The 21600-nt window shown below is 42.1% G+C and overlaps 1 protein-coding gene across 1 annotated transcript in view; it reads right to left on the bottom strand.

The window, feature by feature from the left end:
• LOC138981061 (adipocyte plasma membrane-associated protein Hemomucin-like) overlaps positions 1-20853 on the bottom strand; it is a 30035-nt gene extending 9182 nt beyond the window's left edge. Inside the window, exons 1-2 of the mRNA XM_070353865.1 lie at positions 20837-20853; positions 15901-16019 (exon numbers count right to left, since the gene is read on the bottom strand). Of these exons, the coding sequence (XP_070209966.1) occupies positions 15901-15985 (85 nt within the window). The 5' untranslated portion in view covers positions 15986-16019; positions 20837-20853. The remainder of the gene's footprint in view (positions 1-15900; positions 16020-20836) is intronic.
• Positions 20854-21600: the final 747 nt, after the last annotated feature.

Genomic DNA, 21600 nt, shown 5'->3' with positions numbered 1-21600 from the left:
TCAGCAATCTCTCACATACCCATTCCCCTTTCATTGCTCTTCATCAATTTCATCGTCCTGCTCATATAGTCTTGGTTCACGGGTGCAACGTTGACACAGGTTTCTCCTCGACAATGACCCCATGCTGCTGTGCACACAAGGCCATGTTTCCGGCACGTGCACCTCGTGGTTGGACAGTGTGTCTGACAGTGGCACGTGATGACCGTCAAGAGTTCCTCTGGAGCAGCAGGCAAACCAGTCAACATAGGGAGTAGCATGCGATTGGCCACTTCCCAACCCCGTTGACACGGATCCAGGGACGCATCATTCAGGTTCTTCCATGTCTGAACCTGGAAATAGACGCGGAAGCAATGGTACTTGGCAGCAGATGATGATGGAGGCAGAGAACTTGGTTGGAAAGATTTGGTTGATGTGGCCACCTTCTGTACATATTTGACATATCTCAGATGATTGAGGCTGTCCGTTTCCTCACCCCCATACAGTAGCACGACCGCCTTTTCCCCTGTTTCTTCTATCTCCTGATGAGTACTGGCTGCCATGAAAACATCAGCAATCTTCTGAAACTGTTGATTTCCTCAGGAGTTTCACAGGCAATGCTCGTCATCCTGCTGGTAGTGTCGCAACCAGTGATCGCATGTTTTAGTAAACAGTTTTAGTAAGACTACTGACAGTTCTTAATAAGTAAGGCTCGCCTACACAAATTTAACATACTAAACTTGTACAAGGCAAGGCATGACAAGCTAAGTCGATTTGATTAATTTCGTTCAAAACGGTTCTTTAGTCGCTTGAGGTAGGGAACGAAAACACACATTCAGCTGCACTGTGACGAGGAAACAAGCGTTGCTACCTGCCCCATATTTCCTGAAGAATGACAGTTTTGATGACGATAGTGATGGACAAAAGGACAAAATAAGCTGAACTAACAAAGTTCATACAGCATTTTTCTCAGACTTAGATGACATGAAACAAACGAATGTGCATTCAGGCGTTTTTTTCACCAATAAGCTGTCGCGAAAAAAACGTACTTCCATCTAAACATGTGTTGTCCCCCAAAATCAATTCCAATACATATTCCAAAACAACAACAAATACATATTCCAAAACAACAACAAATACATATTCCAAAACAACAACAAATACATATTCCAAAACAACAACAAATACTTTTACCACATAAGATAGGAGCGAAAGAGCACATCCACATTTAGAAAGAAAGAGGTAAGCTGAACTGACAAAAGACATGCACAGTTTTACAAAGCTTAGATGACATAAAAAGAATTTGTGTGTGTGCTTCAAGTGCTTTTTCTCCAGCAAGCTGTCGTGACACCATAATTATCTATATTCAAACTTTTTTTACCTATAAAAATCACCTTATTCAAACATATTGAATACTCAAACGCATATTTTGTTCTGAGAAAAACCCCACAGTTAACCAATATATTCCACTTTTTTGTTTTCATCGTATGTCCGTTTTTATATTTAGTCAAGTTTTGACTAAATATTTTAACATCGAGGGGGAATCGAAACGAGGGTCGTGGTGTATGTGCGTGTGTGCGTGTGTGCGTGTGTGTGTGTGTGTGTAGAGCGATTCAGACTAAACTACTGGACCGATCTTTATGAAATTTGACATGAGAGTTCCTGGGTATGAAATCCCCGAACGTTTTTTTCATTTTTTTGATAAATGTCTTTGATGACGTCATATCCGGCTTTTCGTGAAAGTTGAGGCGGCACTGTCACGCCCTCATTTTTCAACCAAATTGGTTCAAATTTTGGTCAAGTAATCTTCGACGAAGCCCGGACTTCGGTATTGCATTTCAGCGTGGTGGCTTAAAAATTAATTAATGACTTTGGTCATTAAAAATCTGAAAATTGTAAAAAAAAGAATACAAAATTATCAAACGATCCAAATTTACGTTTATCTTATTCTCCATCATTTGCTGATTCCAAAAACATATAAATATGTTATATTCGGATTAAAAACAAGCTCTGAAAATTAAATATATAAAAATTATTATCAAAATTAAATTGTCCAAATCAATTTAAAAACACTTTCATTTTATTCCTTGTCGGTTCCTGATTCCAAAAACATATAGATATGATATGTTTGGATTAAAAACACGCTCAGAAAGTTAAAACAAAGAGAGGTACAGAAAAGCGTGCTATCCTTCTTAGCGCAACTACTACCCCGCTCTTCTTGTCAATTTCACTGCCTTTGCCATGAGCGGTGGACTGACGATGCTACGAGTATACGGTCTTGCTGAAAAATGGCATTGCGTTCAGTTTCATTCTGTGAGTTCGACAGCTACTTGACTAAATATTGTATTTTCGCCTTACGCGACTTGTTTCCGATTGTTCCTGTAATTTGTATATGTTTTTTTCTTTTAAATAATACTTTTCTGTAATATTATCTCTAAATAATTATTGTCACATGTCGATTATAGCTTCAGGAAAAGTGCATATCATATCATATTTGCACATTTTCCCCCAAATATTTTAGGCTGTCGCATTTTGTCATCAAACGCTTCTACTTTCTTGCTATATGTGTCTGTATTGTACATAATTAAGCGAGAGGGAAAAGGGAATATGCAAATGAATGATTATCGATTTCGTCTGCTCGATTTCATACAGCACCTCTTATATCACGTGTTCATGTTCAACAGACTGCAGAAGTATACCTTTACATAAACTCACTGTTTATACCTGTGTACCATACAGAAAGATTCATGCCCGTGTCATTTCGTTCACACTTTTCAGGTCGTCAAAGTAATCTAACTTGGCTTTTTGGTACACTTTTCGGGAAAACGATTGTTTGCAGGGGTCACGTGACCGCCGCTCAAATGAGGATATCCCCAATATCGACCTGAGAAAAAGGAGAGGAATTGGTTTTTTTAAATGACCGAAACATCACCATACCTGGACCGAAAAATGTCGTAATGAGCTTAGTTTGGACAAAAAGCTCACCAACGTACGTACAGCATCGTGCGACACATATGTGATATAATTAACTCAGTGTGAATTACGCGGAAAATATTTACTTCACGGTCAGCATTTCACTGAATTGAAAAACGAGCTCACACACGTAAGATGACGAACACGTTATTGCATCACATTAATTCACGACATAAATTATGCCATGATTCATACAACCGTGAAAGGGGATGGCCAAGATAAATGGAAGGGGGTGGGATCCAGGAGAAAGGGAGGGGGGGGGGGGGGGAGCTGGCAAGAAAAGTAGGACACACGTCAAATCAGCTGCAAAGATACGATAAACCCCGCGCGTTATGCATACCACTTACCACATACCACTTACCACATACCACTTACCACATACCACTTACCACATACCACTTACCACATACCACTTACCACTTACCACTTACCACTTACCACATACCACTTACCACATACCACTTACCACATACCACTTACCACTTACCACATACCACTTATATTTTCCATGCTTCAGAAAATGTCAGCGATGAAATGTATTACTGTCCCAGAGGACGTCACAAAGCCGAAAACTCACACATCACTCGCCGTTTAACAGGTTTTTATTTTGAGTTAATAATAGACAAAAAGCTTCAGAAAAAAAATGGGGAAAAAATGGGGTAAAGTATGAAGATTTGTAAAGTGTACAATGACAGAAGAGAGAGAGAGAGAGAGAGAGAGAGAGAGAGAGAGAGAGAGAGAGAGAGAGAGAGAGAGAGGGAGAGGGAGAAAGAGAGAGATAGAGAGAGAGGGAGAGAGAGAGAGAGAGAGGGAGAGAGAAAGAGAAAGAGAGAGAGAGAGAGACACACACACACACACACACACACACACACACACACACACACACACACACACACACACACACACACACACACAGGCAGGAACAGAGACAGAGACAGAGACACAGAGACAGAGATAGAAAGACATGTCTTACTACTCTGTGAGAATACTACTGCTTTTATTGTGCAGAATTGAATGATCGACAAAAAGAAGAAGAAGATTGTGCAGAATTGTATTATTTCGGAGACATCTCAAGCAGTACATTGGTAGCAGAAAACTGTCTGTGAAAGTACCTCATCAATAAGAATGCTTAACAAGACAGCTGTAGCCGTGATTAAGGCCCCTGCAATGACAGGACACCCCCACCTTCTGAAGTCGATGTGTTTATTATCTTGATCAAATGTAACTTGCCATAACATGCCATCGGTAATTGAGGGACACGTTTGGCTAGTCTAAGGGTGTCCTCATCGCAGGTACCAACATTCATAGGAATCTTAAGCACTTAATTGGCAGAAGAAAACTAGTCTCTTTCAGTATTTCTTCTTCTTCTTCTTTTTCTTCTTCTTCGTCGTCGTCGTCGTTCTAAGCTGAAACTCCCACGTTCACTCGTATTTTTACACGAATGCTTTTTTTTTTTATCGTGTATGACCGTTTTTACCCCGCCATTTAATCAATCAATATGAGGCTTATATCGCGCGTATTCCGTGGGTACAGTTCTAAGCACAGGGATTTATTTTTTTTATTTTAATTTTTATTTTATGCAATTTATATCGCGCACATATTCAAGGCGCAGGGATTTATTTATGCCGTGTGAGATGGAATTTTTTTACACAATACATCACGCATTCACATCGGCCAGCAGATCGCAGCCATTTCGGCGCATATCCTACTTTTCACGGCCTATTATTCCAAGTCACACGGGTATTTTGGTGGACATTTTTATCTATGCCTATACAATTTTGCCAGGAAAGACCCTTTTGTCAATCGTGGGATCTTTAACGTGCACACCCCAATGTAGTGTACACGAAGGCAGCCATACGCCGCTTTCGGAGGGTTCATGCTTGGTATTTTCGTGTTTCTATAACCTTCCGAACTCTGACATGGATTACAGGATCTTTTCTGTGCGCATTTGGTCTTATGCTTGTGTGCACACAAGAGGGAGGATAAGACACTAGCAGGTCTGCACATAAGGTGACCGTGGAGATCGGAAAAATCCCAGCAGGCGCGGCCGGGATTCGAACCCACGACCTTCTGCTTGGGAGGCCAACGTCTTATCCACTGGGCCATTGCGTCCGTCTCTTTTAGTACATATGACCCCTGTCAAGCTATATCATTCATAACATATTCAACACACGCAGTGACGAACACAGAACACCAAATCCTTGTCTTGACACCCTCACCCTCCTCACCCAACACAAATAATTCTCCATCAGACAACAAGATATCTTGTTCCCAGGCTGAAAGTGATAATGACAGGACATCAGACAACAAGATATCTTGTTCCCAGGCTGAAAGTGATAATGACAGGACATCAGACAACAAGATATCTTGTTCCCAGGCTGAAAGTGATCATGACAGGACATCAGACAACAAGATATCTTGTTCCCAGGCTGAAAGTGATAATGACAGGACATCAGACAACAAGATATCTTGTTCCCAGGCTGAAAGTGATCATGACAGGACATCAGACAACAAGATATCTTGTTCCCAGGCTGAAAGTGATCATGACAGGACATCAGACAACAAGATATCTTGTTCCCAGGCTGAAAGTGATCATGACAGGACATCAGACAACAAGATATCTTGTTCCCAGGCTGAAAGTGATCATGACAGGACATCAGACAACAAGATATCTTGTTCCCAGGCTGAAAGTGATCATGACAGGACATCAGACAACAAGATATCTTGTTCCCAGGCTGAAAGTGATCACGACAGGACATCAGACAACAAGATATCTTGTTCCCAGGCTGAAAGTGATAATGACAGGACATCAGACAACAAGATATCTTGTTCCCAGGCTGAAAGTGATCATGACAGGACATCAGACAACAAGATATCTTGTTCCCAGGCTGAAAGTGATCACGACAGGACATCAGACAACAAGATATCTTGTTCCCAGGCTGAAAGTGATAATGACAGGACATCTGACAACTTGACCTTCTCCGCACGATGCGATGTCCGAGGCATGATTCATTTCGCACTTTCGGACATCCTATTTTGTATCAACTGTCCGCTTGAGCCTCCTTCGCGTCACAACACAGATTTACAACGCATTATTATGCAAAGTAGGCGACACCCTTGAGGAACTAGGGAAAGCCGGGAATCGTGTGTGTGTGTGTGTGTGTGTGTGTGTATGTGTGTGTGTGTGTGTGTGTGTGTGTGTGTGTGTGTGTGTGTGTGTGTGCGCGTGGTGTGTGTGTGTGTGTGTGTTCACACAGCAATCCAAGAAACTTAAAAGAGAATGACTGTCCAAAAAAGCTATATTGTCAACCACCAACACAGATTTACAAAGCATTTTTATGCAAAGCAGCCGACATTCCTTAAGCCTATACATGCATTAATTTGGCAAAGTCGGCTCCACGAAGTCTACTTCCCGAAGCTGGAAGCACCAAGCTTTGACACTAAACTGTCGGTATAACAAAGACTTCCCGAAGTCTTCGTGAAGTCAACTTAGGGCTCAACTAGTACGAACAGACTTAAGTAGCGTGTAGGGGGAGAGGGGAGGGGAGGGGTGAGCTCGTGGGTACAAAACAATCCCAGAAACCCAAAAGAGACAGAATATCTCGATCTTTGCATGTCCAAAAAAGATGGAAGCTCTAATTCTTGTTATCAACCAACACAGATTTACAGCGCATTAGTATGCAAAGTAGACGACACACTTTCGGAACTGGTGGGGGAAAAGTGATTCGTGTGCATCCACAAAACAATCCAAGAAATCTTCAGAGAGAATGCATATCTCGATATTTGCGTGGGGAATGTCTAAAAAGGATGGAAGTTATTTGGTCATCGCATCCAACAACACAACACAGTAAAGCAGCAGACACCCTTTCGAAGGTGAAAGAAAAAGGACTCGGGGATGTCCACAAAACAAAGCAAGAAATCTTCCTAGAGATGAAATATCTCTTTGCATTGGGAGTGTCCAAGAAAGGATGGAAGAGATCCATACGGCCATCGCATCCACCAACACAGATTTAAAAGGCTGCCGACAGACACCCTACGGAAGCTGGGGGCAACTATTGTCGGGGTAACACACCAGGGCATGCCCCTAATGGTTTTAGCGTGAGGGCGTATAACAAAACATTTATCATCAGAAGCAGGGGGCGGGGAGGGGGGGTGGGGGGGGTGTTATATATTCCCTCGTCGAAACAATTCAAGAATCCCTACAGAGAAATAATATATTTCTTTATTTGCGAGGAAAGTGACCGAAAAAGGATGGAAAATGACCCATCACCTTCACACCTCTTGACCGTTGGCCCTCGCTTGGTGGACATCAGCGCAATAAGTATTACGACTGTGAGATCAAGCGAGCCAACAAGTGTGTCACGCGCGGTCACGACCCTAGAGTGGACACGCCTTCTTTTGTGGTCAGTTGAGAGATCTGCAGTACACTGGGCCCTGTTGTTGTTGAAGCTGGACCATAAACTTCTTGTAGGATAAACTCAAAAATATGTCGAAGGGATGAAGGTTTTACGAAGGAGACGAACAGACAGACAGACAGACAGACAGACTGCCAGCCAGCCAGCCAGCCCGCCAGACAGACAGACAGACAGACACACACACACACACACACACACACACACACACACACACACACACACACACACACACATAATGAGAGACAGAAAGAAAGAAAGAAAGAAAGAAAGAAACACTGACAAATACAAGAGAGTTGAAATAATACCGGAAATAATAACGGTGAGTGTGTTTGTCTCTGTGTCTCTCTGTGCCGTCGTGTGTATGTCCTTGTGTTCGTGTATATTAAATACAGGAACACAACATAATTCTACGGTCGCTTGTCAACTGTTCACGGTTCCCTGCATTAATGTACGCATAAACTTCGTAACAGTTTGTAACATGTCTGGCTCGTTGCCAGACGTACGACGACAGCAATGACAATGATGATGATGACGATGATGATGAAGATGATGATGATGATCTCTCTCTCTCTCTCTCTCTCTCTCTCTCTCTCTCTCTCTCTCTCTCTCTCTCTCTCTCTCTCTCTCTCTGTCTCTCTCTCTCTCTCTCTCTCTCTCTCACACACTCTCTCTTTCTCTCTCTCTCTTACTCTCTCTCATTCTCTCTCACTCTCTCTCTCTATCTCTCTCCCTCTATCTCTCTCACACACACATGCACACACACACACACACCCACACACTCAAACACATACCCTCACGCACAAATAACAACACACACACACACACACACACTTACACGTACACACACTCGCACACACTTACAGACAAATACAAAATGCTAAGGGAAGAGCTCCATCACTCGTTGACATAAGGCAACACGCCCACCGAGACTCTGACTTCGTTCCAAGTCATCGTCACCAACTCTCCGTACACTCACCCAAACGGAAACGGCTGTCTTGCATGCCCTAATCCAGCACAATATCTTTGCACACATACATCTCCTACGTTCAAACGATCAAACCATCTTTGCCCTGAGGCGACCTTCGAAAAATGAGAGGCCGATGGCAGGTCGGATCGCAGCCCGAATGCAAATTTGAGGCGATTTGTCACGTAGAGTTCACTCCCTTGAAAGGAAAGAAAAATGGCTGTCAAGCCTGGCGAACAAGTCCTTTCTCGAGGCGCGGCCACTCGATCTTCAGCGATCGGATGTGAATCACAAAGCAGGGAGAAGAATGAAATGGGAAAAAAATCAGAACAGGCCGGTAAGATGTGAAGTAGACCCTCACCCCTCCCCCACCTTACTCCCCCCCCCCCTCCATCCACCCCAGCCTTTCTTAGTAAGATATGATGTAGACCTGAGTCCCACAACCACCCCCACCCCCTTCCCGCCCCCACCCCCTTTCCTACCCACCCCTTCCCGCCCTCAGCCTCAGCGTCATGCCATGGAGATGGATCTTCTTGTAAACGCGAAGAACAAACTAAATCCCGAGTTGAGTGAGTGTTTGTTCTAGTGACTTAGTTCCCAATACCCTCTGTGACATTTGGTTCGTGGTTTCGCTTTCTGCTTATGCTTCTTCCCCATCTTCTGCGCTTTGTCATCTCGGCGTAACTGCATGCGCAGTAAGAACTGAGCTAAGGGGGTTAAACGTCCTCACAGGTAACTAGCCTATTTGGAGCGTGAATGTGATGATACTCTGAAAAAACAAACTGGCGAAAGTGAGGACTTGGGGAGGATGACGGGACTAAGGGTTAGAGAAATGTAAGTCAGTCAGTGGCGGCTTATATATCCTTATTGCATGGTAACTTCGAGGCGCTGTGCACGTGCTGGGTTACGGTCTCCATGTCACATGTTCCAATATTGTAGATGTGACTATAAAAAGGAGACAAGGAGCAATGATACAGTGTTGTTGTTTGTTTTGTGTGGGATTTGTTTTGTTTTTGTTTTTTACAGATTTTCATTTTGTTAATTTGCTTTCTTCACGCCAAACCACCCCGCCCCCCACACCACCCATCATGGGGTCGAAGCTGGGACCAGAGCCCCCGAACCGTGATGCACTTACCACTAAGGCCTGGTGGGCGATGGCTGAACATTTCAGGAGCTTGCATTCTCATACAGGTACAGGCCAACCTCCTGGTAACATAATCAGACCTCAGGCTGCCTTTAAATCCACCGTCACGTGCAGGTTTGAACAGCATGTTCGTGCCAATGGAGTATGCGTAGACGACCGGAATATGTATTTTAGGTTTTAAAACCATTTATACATCCGTCATATTTGTCTCTTTTGACAACGGAAATAAGCCTACACATCGCGGACGTTACGGGCTTTAAATGTACAATGTAAAATCCATGAAAAGAATTTCAGGTATCTTAAAAGATACGCGTCGGTTTCAAAGTCGAAAATCACGTTTTGATGTAGGCGTACATGTCTACGCCTGTTCGCGTTTACGGACAGACGAGGAACATATTTCGAATTCCGACGAGGTCGTAATTTAGAAAGTATAGAACACGTCAAATAAATTGCACCTTGGTCATATCATGTAAAATATTGCTTTGTCGTTTTCTTCTTCTGTGGGTCACATCCGTCAGAAAAACGCACAAAACTATTTTAGGATTTGCGCCCTATAAATACCCTTATTATTATTATGCATCACAGTTTCGCCGACGTTTGATTTAACACAAGATTTTTCTTTTGGTCTTGTTTTTCTTTGAAAAATGCAAGCAATATACATGCTTTGCATTTGATCAAATTATAACTTTCATGTCCTAACACCTTAAACTGTTAAGCAAACAAAAGAAACAGAGCAGGGCACATTTTAAATCACATGAAAGACTTCATAGTTGTACTTGGCTTCGGAGGCAATCAAAAGTCAATCATCAAAAACATATGGAGGAAAGAAAGAAACAAACAAAGAAAGAAAGAAAAACAAGTCGCGTAAGGCGAAAATACAACATTTAGTCAAGTAGCTGTCGAACTCACAGAATGAAACTGAACGCAAAGCCATTTTTCAGCAAGACCGTATACTCGTAGCATCGTCAGTCCACCGCTCATGGCAAAGGCAGTGAAATTGACAAGAAGAGCGGGGTAGTAGTTGCGCTAAGAAGGATAGTGCTCACGCTTTTCTGTACCGATCTTTGTTTTAACTTTCTGAGCGTGTTTTTAATCCAAACATATCATATCTATATGTTTTTGGAATCAGGAACCGACAAGGAATAAGATGAAAGTGTTTTTAAATTGATTTGGACAATTTAATTTTGATAATAATTTTTATATATTTAATTTTCAGAGCTTGTTTTTAATCCGAATATAACATATTTATATGTTTTTGGAATCAGCAAATAATGGAAAATAAGATAAACGTAAATTTGGATCGTTTTATAAATTTTTATTTTTTTTTACAATTTTCAGATTTTTAATGACCAAAGTCATTAATTAATTTTTAAGCCACCAAGCTGAAATGCAATACCGCAGTCCGGGCTTCGTCGAAGATTACTTGACCAAAATTTCAACCAATTTGGTTGAAAAATGAGGGCGTGACAGTGCCGCCTCAACTTTCACGAAAAGCCGGATATGACGTCATCAAAGACATTTATCAAAAAAATGAAAAAAAAACCGTATGGAGATTTCATACCCAGGAACTCTCATGTCAAATTTCATAAAGATCGGTCCAGTAGTTTAGTCTGAATCGCTCTACACACACACACACACACACACGCACACACGCACGCACATACACCACGACCCTCGTTTCGATTCCCCCTCGATGTTAAAATATTTAGTCAAAACTTGACTAAATATAAAAAGAGTAAGAAAGAAAGATGAGATAGAGAGAATAAAAGAAAGAAAGAAAGAAGAAAAAAAGAAAAAAAGAAAGAGAAACAGGCAGAAATAATGTTTAGATTTTCTAAGTACTGTGACCCATGTTTCTAGGGAGACTAAAACTACCTTTTATTTTTGTTTTCTATGTAGTTCTTCAACTTATTCAAACCTATACGAACGTTAGTAAATTTGAAAGCGAAAATGTCGTTTCAGCAGCAAGGAGCAACAACATAATAAACCAATAAGCTACATACGCCTCAACTGCACAGCATCGCCTTCGCAATCACCATGACTGATTTTTGTTCTCCCATTCGAACTACCCCCCCCCCCCCCCCCCCCCCCCCCACCTAAACCCACGGGCCGGGTAGCTCAGTTGGCAGAGCAAGGGACTTGTGACTTGTGAACCTAAGGTCACAGGTTCAAATCCCGGCAGGGACGGATACGGGTCAACTTCATGTGCAGACTGAGAGACAATATCCATGTCCCACCCCCGTGTCACCACAGGGGAACGTACAAGACCTCGGTCATTTTGCTATAAGTGCAGCTGGCTGATTACACCTAAACACGCAGACACCTGGGTAGCGCCACTCTTGTCGCTGCTAGCTTTCCACTGGTAGGGAGCGACCCGAATTTCACAACATTTGGATAGTTGAGTAAATGAAATGAAATGAAATATTATCATCGATTATGGCTTGTTAAATGAATTTCGACAAGATCTGTCGAAGTTTTGAAGGGTACGTGGCAGAGTTGTGGCCGCCACGTGAAGCTGACACAAGCCAACATGGCACAGGGTATCGCTAATATCATGTGTCAATGTCATAGTTGCGGTTTGATTTTGAGTAGAAAGCATCTCATCGAGCGGTCACTGATTAAATGGCAGTGTCTACTCGAGATGAAGCGTCGTTCCTTAAAAATAAATTCTCATCGGACGTCATTATTCACTGGGATGCCACGATCACTCGCTTTCACTTGTCAGTTCTATGGCATATCTGCCTCGGCATCAAGGGACGTGATCCTTGCTTCCATATCCAGTTCTATGGCATATCTGCCTCGGCATCAAGGGACGTGATCCTTGCTTCCATATCCCCTAGCAAAAGTTATTTGCGAATTCGCCTTCGTGGTAAACGTATGCCAAACGTGTATCAAACGAGTAACTTCCCAGCCCGCATGACATCATCAACGCACCTGAAGTACAAGCACGGATACCGAAAGTCCTGCCTGCTGCGCTGGAGGTAGAAGGGATCTCAGTGAAAATACAGCACTTTGGCAAGCCGAAGTCAATAGCCTTGCAGCCCAGGGCCGGACTACCGGGGGGGGGGGGGGGGGGGGGTTATGGGGGTTGCGCAACCCCCCCCCCCTAGCCTAAACATGTACCTGACTTATTTAAAAAAAAAAATATTATTGTTTATTTTTGCCGTTCTATGCAAGGAGCGACCATTTTCCAAACTCAGAATATGACCTACCCATAAGCTTCAGGGGGCTTCGCTAGGGGGAACATCCCCCTGGACCACCACTGGCAACCCCTCCCCTCCTCTTAGCCTAGTTCGGCCCTGCAGCCTACATAGGCGTCGCATTCCGTCTGGCAATCGGAGACCGTGAACATGGGCCTGGCAGGTTGAAAGCTGATCTTGGACTGATCTCCCGCCGTGTTCTCTTTGAGGGTTCAGGTGCATACTTCTGCTGTCTGACCTGTGTCGAGAGACCAAACAGACGCTTGGACCTGTCAGTCTAGCTTGATATTTTAGCCTATCAGGAAAAGGCAAACTTTCAGCTCGTACTGCTTCACCAAAACCGTCACTCAAGCGCCATACTCAAAGCACACTAAAAAGCAAAATGATGATATTGCAGGGGGGGGGGGGGGTGGTGTAACGGCGTCGCTCGTTAACGTTACCTATCGTCTCCAAGATTGTTGACATGTTTGCTAGTTCCAAAGCATGAAAAAGAGAGTACACTGTTTCTAGAATAGATCAATAGATTAAAGGTGTGGGATATTAAACAAGCTGAATCCACAAATAGTGCTGGTAATCAAACTAGCTAGATGCAAGAAAGGTGAGGAATGCCAAACCAGCTGAATTCACAAAAGGTGCGGGGTATCAAACCAGCCAAATCCACAAAGGTGCTCGTGGTACACTAAAAACAACTGCATCTACAAAGGTACATGTTGTACAATAAAACGGCTGTCATTACAAAGGTACGTCTGTTACGACAAACAGCTGAATCCACAAAGGTATCACCATCACAGTTGTATCTACAAAGAGACACGTGGTACACCATCACAGTTGTATCTACAAAGAGACACGTGGTACACCATCACAGTTGTATCTACAAAGAGACACGTGGTACACCATCACAGTTGTATCTACAAAACTAGGTGTGGTACGCCAAAAACAGCTGAATGCACAAAGGTAAACATTTGAATATCAATCAATCAATCAATCAATGAGTCTTATATCGCGCATATTCCGTGTGTACAGTTCTAGGCGCTCTGCAGTGATGCCGTGTGAGATGAAATTTTATACGGCCAGTAGATTGCAGCCATTTCGGCGCATATTTACCTTTCACGGCCTATTATTCCAAGTCACACGGGTATAGGTAGACAATTATTAACTGTGCCTAAGCAATTTTGCCAGGAAAGACCCTTTTGTCAATCGTGGGATCTTTAACGTGCACACCCAATGTCTTTAGATTTAAAAGCCAGTGAAGAAAATGAAAACCCATTCATGTGTACGGTAATGCACAGACAACAGCAAATTAATCCCCTGATATCCAAGCCGATAATACAAAAGGAATAGAAAAAGAAATTTGTTTTCAGTCAAACAAACAAGAAAGCAATCACAGTGTCATGCTAAAGAAGAAGTGCCGTGTCTTGGTTTTGAACTATTCCAAAAGTATTTCCCCAACCGGAGGGCAAAATCGTCAAAACGGCAACGACGTGCAAACGATAAAGCATAACTGAAAAAAAAGACCGAGTACGTTAACTACAATGGACAAAGCAGGTATGGGGGGGGGGGGGGGGGGGGGGGGGAAGTGTTTTACAGCAAAATGTTTAAGACCCTCAACCAGCTGAATACACACAACCTGGTAGTAATACAGGTGTGATGTAAACGCAGTGCAGAAAACAGAACATATTTTATAGCAGGGACCTATATCTGAAAGATATGTCTTTGGTTAGGCAAAAAAAAAAAATAGGTCTGTTTACGGTAACCCGACCGACCCTAGTTTTTTCGCGCGACCCTAGACTTTTTTGGGGCATTTGGAAAAAAAAAAAAAAAATCTTGTTTTTTTGGCAAAATAACGTTAAAAAATGGTTTTTTGGGGAAAAAAAAAAACAAAAAAAACAATCCCGACCTACCGACCCTATTTTTTTGGCCTATGTTACCGTAAACAGACCTTTTTTGGGGGGGGGGGGCCTTATGATAAAAGCAAGCGTATAGGGAGAGGGTCACACCAAACCAGCTGAATCCACAAACAAATATTATAGAATAGCGTACGTCTGCGATGTAAAACGCCAGTAAAGGATATGGTTTGGCATCTTCTCGCAGGACATGCACAGTGACAAAACCCTAGTATTTAAAGACCCTAAACGCCGGTGCACCAGCAAATAACAACAACACCCGTTTGGATAAACAAAAAGAATAATCAAAGTGTCAAGTTAAAACATAAGAAAGGTGAAAACTTGTTTTGTCGCGTTTTTTTAACTATTCAAACGTCACTCCTAAACCGGAGGGCAAACTGGCCATAAGGTCAATGACTAACAGAAGACACACAACAATCAAACGCATGTCTACATCCAGCACAAGGGGCCAAGCACCTATGGGCGATTGCTACAAAGCTGGGGAAAACAACTGAGAAACTCGAATCCATAAAGAATGTTAAAAAGGCACGCCTCCACACAAACAAATATTTGTTTACAGACCAGTTTCTCCATTCGCATGAACATATTTCCTGAAGCATCCGAGCGATCTTAGTACACAAAAATGACACAATGCAGAGCAGAGTCTACACAATCACATATGAAAAAATGACCTTGACATTTTTTTTACAGTCCAGCAAAACGTACCATTACCCTCATTTTGAAAAATGGAAATGAAACAACGGCAAAATCTACAACCAACATCAATCACCCAAAACACCTCATGAAGTAAACATCATCTCATGTGATTTTCCAAATACTATTTGACTAAAAATCTGTAGCTGAAAAATATATGTGTGAACTTCATCATATATGATTTTCAAAATAATATTTGACTACAAATCTGTAGCAGAAAAATATCTTAAGTAAAAAATGAAAGAACAGGATGTTATACAAACAAAGGACATCACATTTCCCGTAGATGTCAACACAAAACAACCTACTAGGGAACATCAAAAGAAATACAAGCATATGTAGACGTTATCTTACCATGTATACTGATATCTTGTAGTTATATTGTGTATGGTGAGTGAACTCTACATGTAGTCAACAAAGTCATGTTACAAAGTATATGCAGAGAAACACCAGTAACTTAACAACAATGATTGTCAGTAACAACAACAATAAAATAAATTAAAACATTAAAAAAACTACAAAGACAAACGAACAAACACACAAACCGAAACAAACAAATACAGAATATATTTTGGGTAAACAACATACTGACACGTTAAAACTTTGCACGCGGAACAAAGGCAGTACTTACTGTGTTGTAGTAGAGTTACAGCTAGAGCGAAGATAAGCCAAATGAAGTACGACATGCTTGAACTGTCTCTTCGAGTGTGTGACATAATTCCTCTTTTTATGACGCCGGGCGTTGGAATTCTGTAATGACACAGCAATAAACAATAAACCAAGACTTTAAAGGCGTTGCAAAAAAGTTTGGTGAAAAAGAACATGTTCTCTCTCCGATCTCTTTCCGGTCGCTCTATCTCTCCTGCTCTAATCGTGGAATGTATACATTCCTGGTTGTGACTCTCTCTCTCTCTCTCTCTCTCTCTCTCTCTCTCTCTCTCTCTCTCTCTCTCTCTCTCTCTCTCTCTCTCTCTCTCTCTCTCTGTCTCTGTCTCTGTCTCTGTCTCTCTGTCTCTCTCTGTCTCTGTCTCTGTCTCTCTTTGTCTCTGTCTCTGTCTCTGTCTCTCTCTCTCTGTCTGTCTGTCTGTCTGTCTCTCTCTCTCTCTCTCTCTCTCTCTCTCTCTCTCTCTCTCTCTCTCTCTCTCTCTCTCCCCCCTTCCTAACCCTAAAGAACCCCCAATGAAGCAGTGTTGTATCGTTCGTCCATTTCGAGCGGTTCCCCCTAAAACGCACCAGAATGCAAAACAAGTTGGACAATTAAAAAACAAAAACAAAAAACCGATTACAATATAATTATAGCGTTAAAGTGGAGACAGATATTTTTGGGGAACTTCTTCTTTCCGATCTTAATTTATTCTGGCATCTATGATATGTATCAAATTGACTTTGATGGGGAACAGAGCGTATAATTTATATACAACTCGACATAGAAGGACGAAATGACGTTAACGACGAATGTAAATCTAACAGCTAACAAAGCTTACAATGTACGCTGCTCGGGGCATTGTGGGAATGACAACCTCTCGCTTTGACAGTTTCACTACGTGGGACTGACGTAACTGAGTTAATGACACTAACTTGTGACCCACCCAACCGTGTATCAAGGTCACTTGGTCATTGTGTAGAGTACATGTAATGCCATGCAAATCAAGTTTAAACGTTCAAATGCCGCCATTGGCGTATCTTGATGTGTACGTACATGCCTTGATGTGTAGCTGAAGTACGATCATCAGTCTATTCAAGACATCAGTAACTAGCTCGTTTCCGTTTAATTACGGTCGTGTTATTTATCGTTGAGATGCTAATCAGTCCCAAGCGAATATGGTCTGGCAGCTAGTATACGTACTGTATCTTTATCTTGTAGAAGTCCTGGTGTAAGCAAAAGCACATGTTTTGGTCAAATATATGAGTTTAAAAAAATCGCAACTAGTTCCCTTTTCAATCTTATTTTCTCTCCTGTTATGTATTTATTGGACAAGGTCTGGTAGATATGTATCTTGATGTGAACAAGTTGTTATGTATACAAAAGTACAACGTCTGTTCTACATTGTGTGCGAACGACATCAGTAACTCGTCCCCTTTCAATTAATATATCGTGTAATGTTTTGTGGAATACAAATCAGTTCCAAACGTAAATTGTCAAGCAGAACTCTGTCTTGACGTGTACAAATGTCAATAAAAGTTCATTTTCCGTTGTGCAATGTCTATAAAAGACATCAAAAGATACGTTCCGTATTAATTCCTGTTGCGTTGTGTATTTGCGGATTGCAAATCGGTCTAAATCGTATATGATCTGGCAGAAATGTGTCATGACGTGTACAACAACTAGTATCTCCAATGCCTGCACAATACTTTAGCAACTCGTTCCCTTTTACTTTCTATTGTATTCTTCATTCGCAGAACCGAAATCACCCGGAAACACAAATTTGATAAAGGTCTTGATTTTTACAAATCATGTTGGTAACAAAAGTACAGTTTCTGGTGTCACTCTAACGACTAATGACTAACGACGAAGTTCATCGATTTAACTCAAAATTGGTGCAGTTAAAACTGTTGATATTGAAGTAAAATACAAACAAATAAATAAACATTAAAAATGAACCAACCAAATTTACGAACAAACAAACACAAATATGGAATTTTGAAACTTTAATATATGCATGACATTCTTTGTTAAAAAGAAGGACACGTTCGATTTTCTTACTTTGAATAGCGCCAGAAGGAGGATGAAGCAGAAGGAGGATGAAGCAGAAGGAGGATGAAGCAGAAGGAGGATGAAGCAGAAGGAGGATGAAGCAGAAGGAGGATGAAGCAGAAGGAGGATGAAGCAGAAGGAGGATGAAGCAGAAGGAGGATGAAGCAGAAGGAGGATGAAGCAGAAGGAGGATGAAGCAGAAGGAGGATGAAGCAGTTAAAGAAGGAGGATGAAGCAGTTAAAGAAGGAGGATGAAGCAGTTAAAGAAGGAGGATGAAGCAGTTAAAGAAGGAGGATGAAGCAGTTAAAGAAGGAGGATGAAGCAGTTAAAGAAGGAGGATGAAGCAGTTAAAGAAGGAGGATGAAGCAGTTAAAGAAGGAGGATGAAGCAGTTAAAGAAGGAGGATGAAGCAGTTAAAGAAGGAGGATGAAGCAGTTAAAGAAGGAGGATGAAGCAGGAGGAGGATGAAGCAGAAGGAGGATGAAGCAGAAGGAGGATGAAGCAGAAGGAGGATGAAGCAGAAGGAGGATGAAGCAGTTACAGAAGGAGAAGCCACCGGAATAGAAGAAACAAGAAGAATTTTAAGCAAGAAGAAAAGTCCAAAACAGACGGAGGTAGCGGGGGGGGGGGGTGTGGAGGGGGTGGGGGGGGGTAGCAACAGAAACAGCAACAACAACAAAACAAGAACACTACATTAACAACAGAAAAGTCAAATCTAACTGCTTACCTCAGATTGAGAACTATAGACCATTTGTAACGTCCTCAGACTACTCCCCCAACAATGCCACAACAACCAACTAGCCCTCAGTTTCTTCTCTTGCCGCTCTGATTATCCCACCCATTTTGTGTCGGTCTCCGTAAAGAACTGTAGCTCCCAAACTACGTGTCTTCTGATGTATGCTGTATATATATAAATATATGCTGATGAGATGGACAAGTGTGGGGGTAAAGGGTTAATGTTTGACGAGGGAGGGTCGGGTTTGTGGATGGTGGGATGGGGAGGGGTAGAGAGAGCTATAGAGAAGAAAAAGAAAAGGTACGGTACTAGAAGGGGAGGGGGAGGGGGGAAAAGGAATATCCTCACGTCCCCCGGAATACATGGGCCTCATACACGTGGTGTTTACTGCTGTCGCAACACGAACAGTTGGCTTAGCCGTGTCACCGAAGTACACAGGAAAGCTAGGTCTGAGTTCGTGTTCGCGGTTTTTGGGTATAATGTCTGACAGAATACAACGTGGATCGTGCATTTTTGGTATAATGTCTGACAGAATACAACGTGGATCGTGCATTTTTGGTATAATGTCTGACAGAATACAACGTGGATCGTGCATTTTTGGTATAATGTCTGACAGAATACAACGTGGATCGTGCATTTTTGGTATAATGTCTGACAGAATACAACGTGGATCGTGCATTTTTGGTATAATGTCTGACAGAATACAACGTGGATCGTGCATTTTTGGTATAATGTCTGACAGAATACAATGTGGATCGTGCATTTTTGCATCAGCTTTGCATTTCTCCGGTGTAGCAGCCATATTAGTACATACAGAGAGTCGGAGGATAATCATGACAGTCTGTCGCTAAAGGTAGCAGACTAAGCTTGGACGTGAAATTGAAATGAAGTTGTAACTTATGCGAACCGACAATTTGCTGCTACTGAGATTGGGCAAACGTGGGGAGGACGTGAGATTAAAATGTATTGATGGATGGATGGATGGATGGATGGATGGCTTATTCATTAAGGCCATAGCTCCATATGAAGGGGTGTTGACCAAAACAAAATGCATTCGAACAATGTGCATACTGAACCTAAAACGTGACGGATCATAATACATCAGTTAATTTCCCACATCTCTTTACGGAGATAGTAGAGTAAATCACGTAGTTCAGTTTTTCAATTTGGTAAAACTCCCCCCCCCCCCCCAAAAAAAAAAAATCAACAACAAAATCTGCGCGTAGTTCATTGATTGAGACTGATTAATTATCATTAACAAATCTTCTTAATGCATTTAACATTAAAAGAGAACATTTTTGATTCGCGGTACTTCACCATACCACAAAGCATAGCAAAGCTGCAAGGCCATATCAAGCGCGGAAAGCCTTGGTAGGTGAATATACAGTTATATAACACAAATAGAACAGAAAAATTAAATATTTATTAAAAAAAAAAATTTAAAATTGGCATATATTTACCTCCGAGTTCACTCGGCTATCGTGGTTTTTGTTGGAAGATGTGTACAGAAATAAAGTTCCTCTGTCGAAATCCACACACAAAGTAGAGCAACTCATGAAAGACAACTCGGCTCGTTTGGCATGATGATGGGGCTTGTCCGATTCTCCTAAAAGACGCAGTAAACTGACTTTAGCACGTTGCCTGTCACTGCAGATGATGGACAACTACTTTAGTTGACAGGACACAAGGAACAAAGCATGCAAAATAAACCGCCACCCTACCAAGCAACAGCCCTTTGCCCTCGCGTTCAAACAAAATAACAAAAACACCACAATATAGAGAACACCACAATATAGAGAACACCACAATATAGAGAACACCACAATATAGAGAACACCACAATATAGAGAACACCACAATATAGAGAACACCACAATATAGAGAACATTAATGGAGTATTTCATACACAGACCACCTTTTGGCTACAATTTGTTTTAAGGAAGGAACTGTAGAAGTACCACACACAAAAACAGCTATATCGACCCTTTTTTTGTTAGAATAAAGCGACGGGTTAAGAGTGGTGGGCGGAGGATAACTGATTAGCTTTGGCACCCTTCGGCACAGGCGACACAGAGATTTACACCTCCTCACACACGCAGCACAAAGAAGGGGCCTCGGGGAACCCATCTACTCACAAGTGGCACCTGGTGGCGAGTGCAAAGACACGTTGGCTTTCCTCCCGTCTATACCGACTTCGCCACTGATCTAAATATAGATCAGTGCGACTGCGCCCCGCAAAAGTGCATGAATAAGAGTAGGTCTTTGTTGTACATGTATGCTGTAATCTTACCAAAGCCATCTCCAGTATAATTATGTGCACATTAATTTTATTTTTCTTTGGTCCTAAGCCGATCCGTAGCTTATTTTTATAGCGCATAACTAACAGCACTATGCGCTTTACAATATCACTAGGTAGCTTAGTGGGTAACTCGCTGTAACTAATTAGTAGCCTAACGACTGACGCAGTGGCCTAGTGGATAAGACATCGTCCTCCCGTGCGCAAGGTCGCGGGTTTGAATCCCGGCCCCACCTGTTGGGTTCAAACTGGAGATTTTTCCGATCTCCCAGGTCAACTGATGTGCCTGATGTGCCTTATCCTCCTTCGTGTGTACACGCAAGCACAAGACCAGGTACGCACAGAAAAGATCCTGTTATCCATGTCGGAGTTCGATGGGTTATAGAAAAACGAAAATACCCAGCATGCTTCACCCGAAAGCGGCGAATAGCTGCCTGATTACCTGGATTAAAACGGCAATACACGTAAAAACCCACTCGTGCAATAACGTGAGTGAAGGTGGGATTTTCAGCCCATGAACGAAGAAGAAGAAGAAGAAGAAGAAGAAGAAGAAGAAGAAGAAGAAGAAGAAGAAGAAGAAGAAGAAGAAGAAGAAGAAGAAGA

Source organism: Littorina saxatilis, linkage group LG12 (genome assembly GCF_037325665.1).
Source record: "Littorina saxatilis isolate snail1 linkage group LG12, US_GU_Lsax_2.0, whole genome shotgun sequence".
Taxonomy (NCBI): domain Eukaryota; kingdom Metazoa; phylum Mollusca; class Gastropoda; order Littorinimorpha; family Littorinidae; genus Littorina; species Littorina saxatilis.
This window is presented reverse-complemented; position numbering and strand designations above follow the sequence as displayed.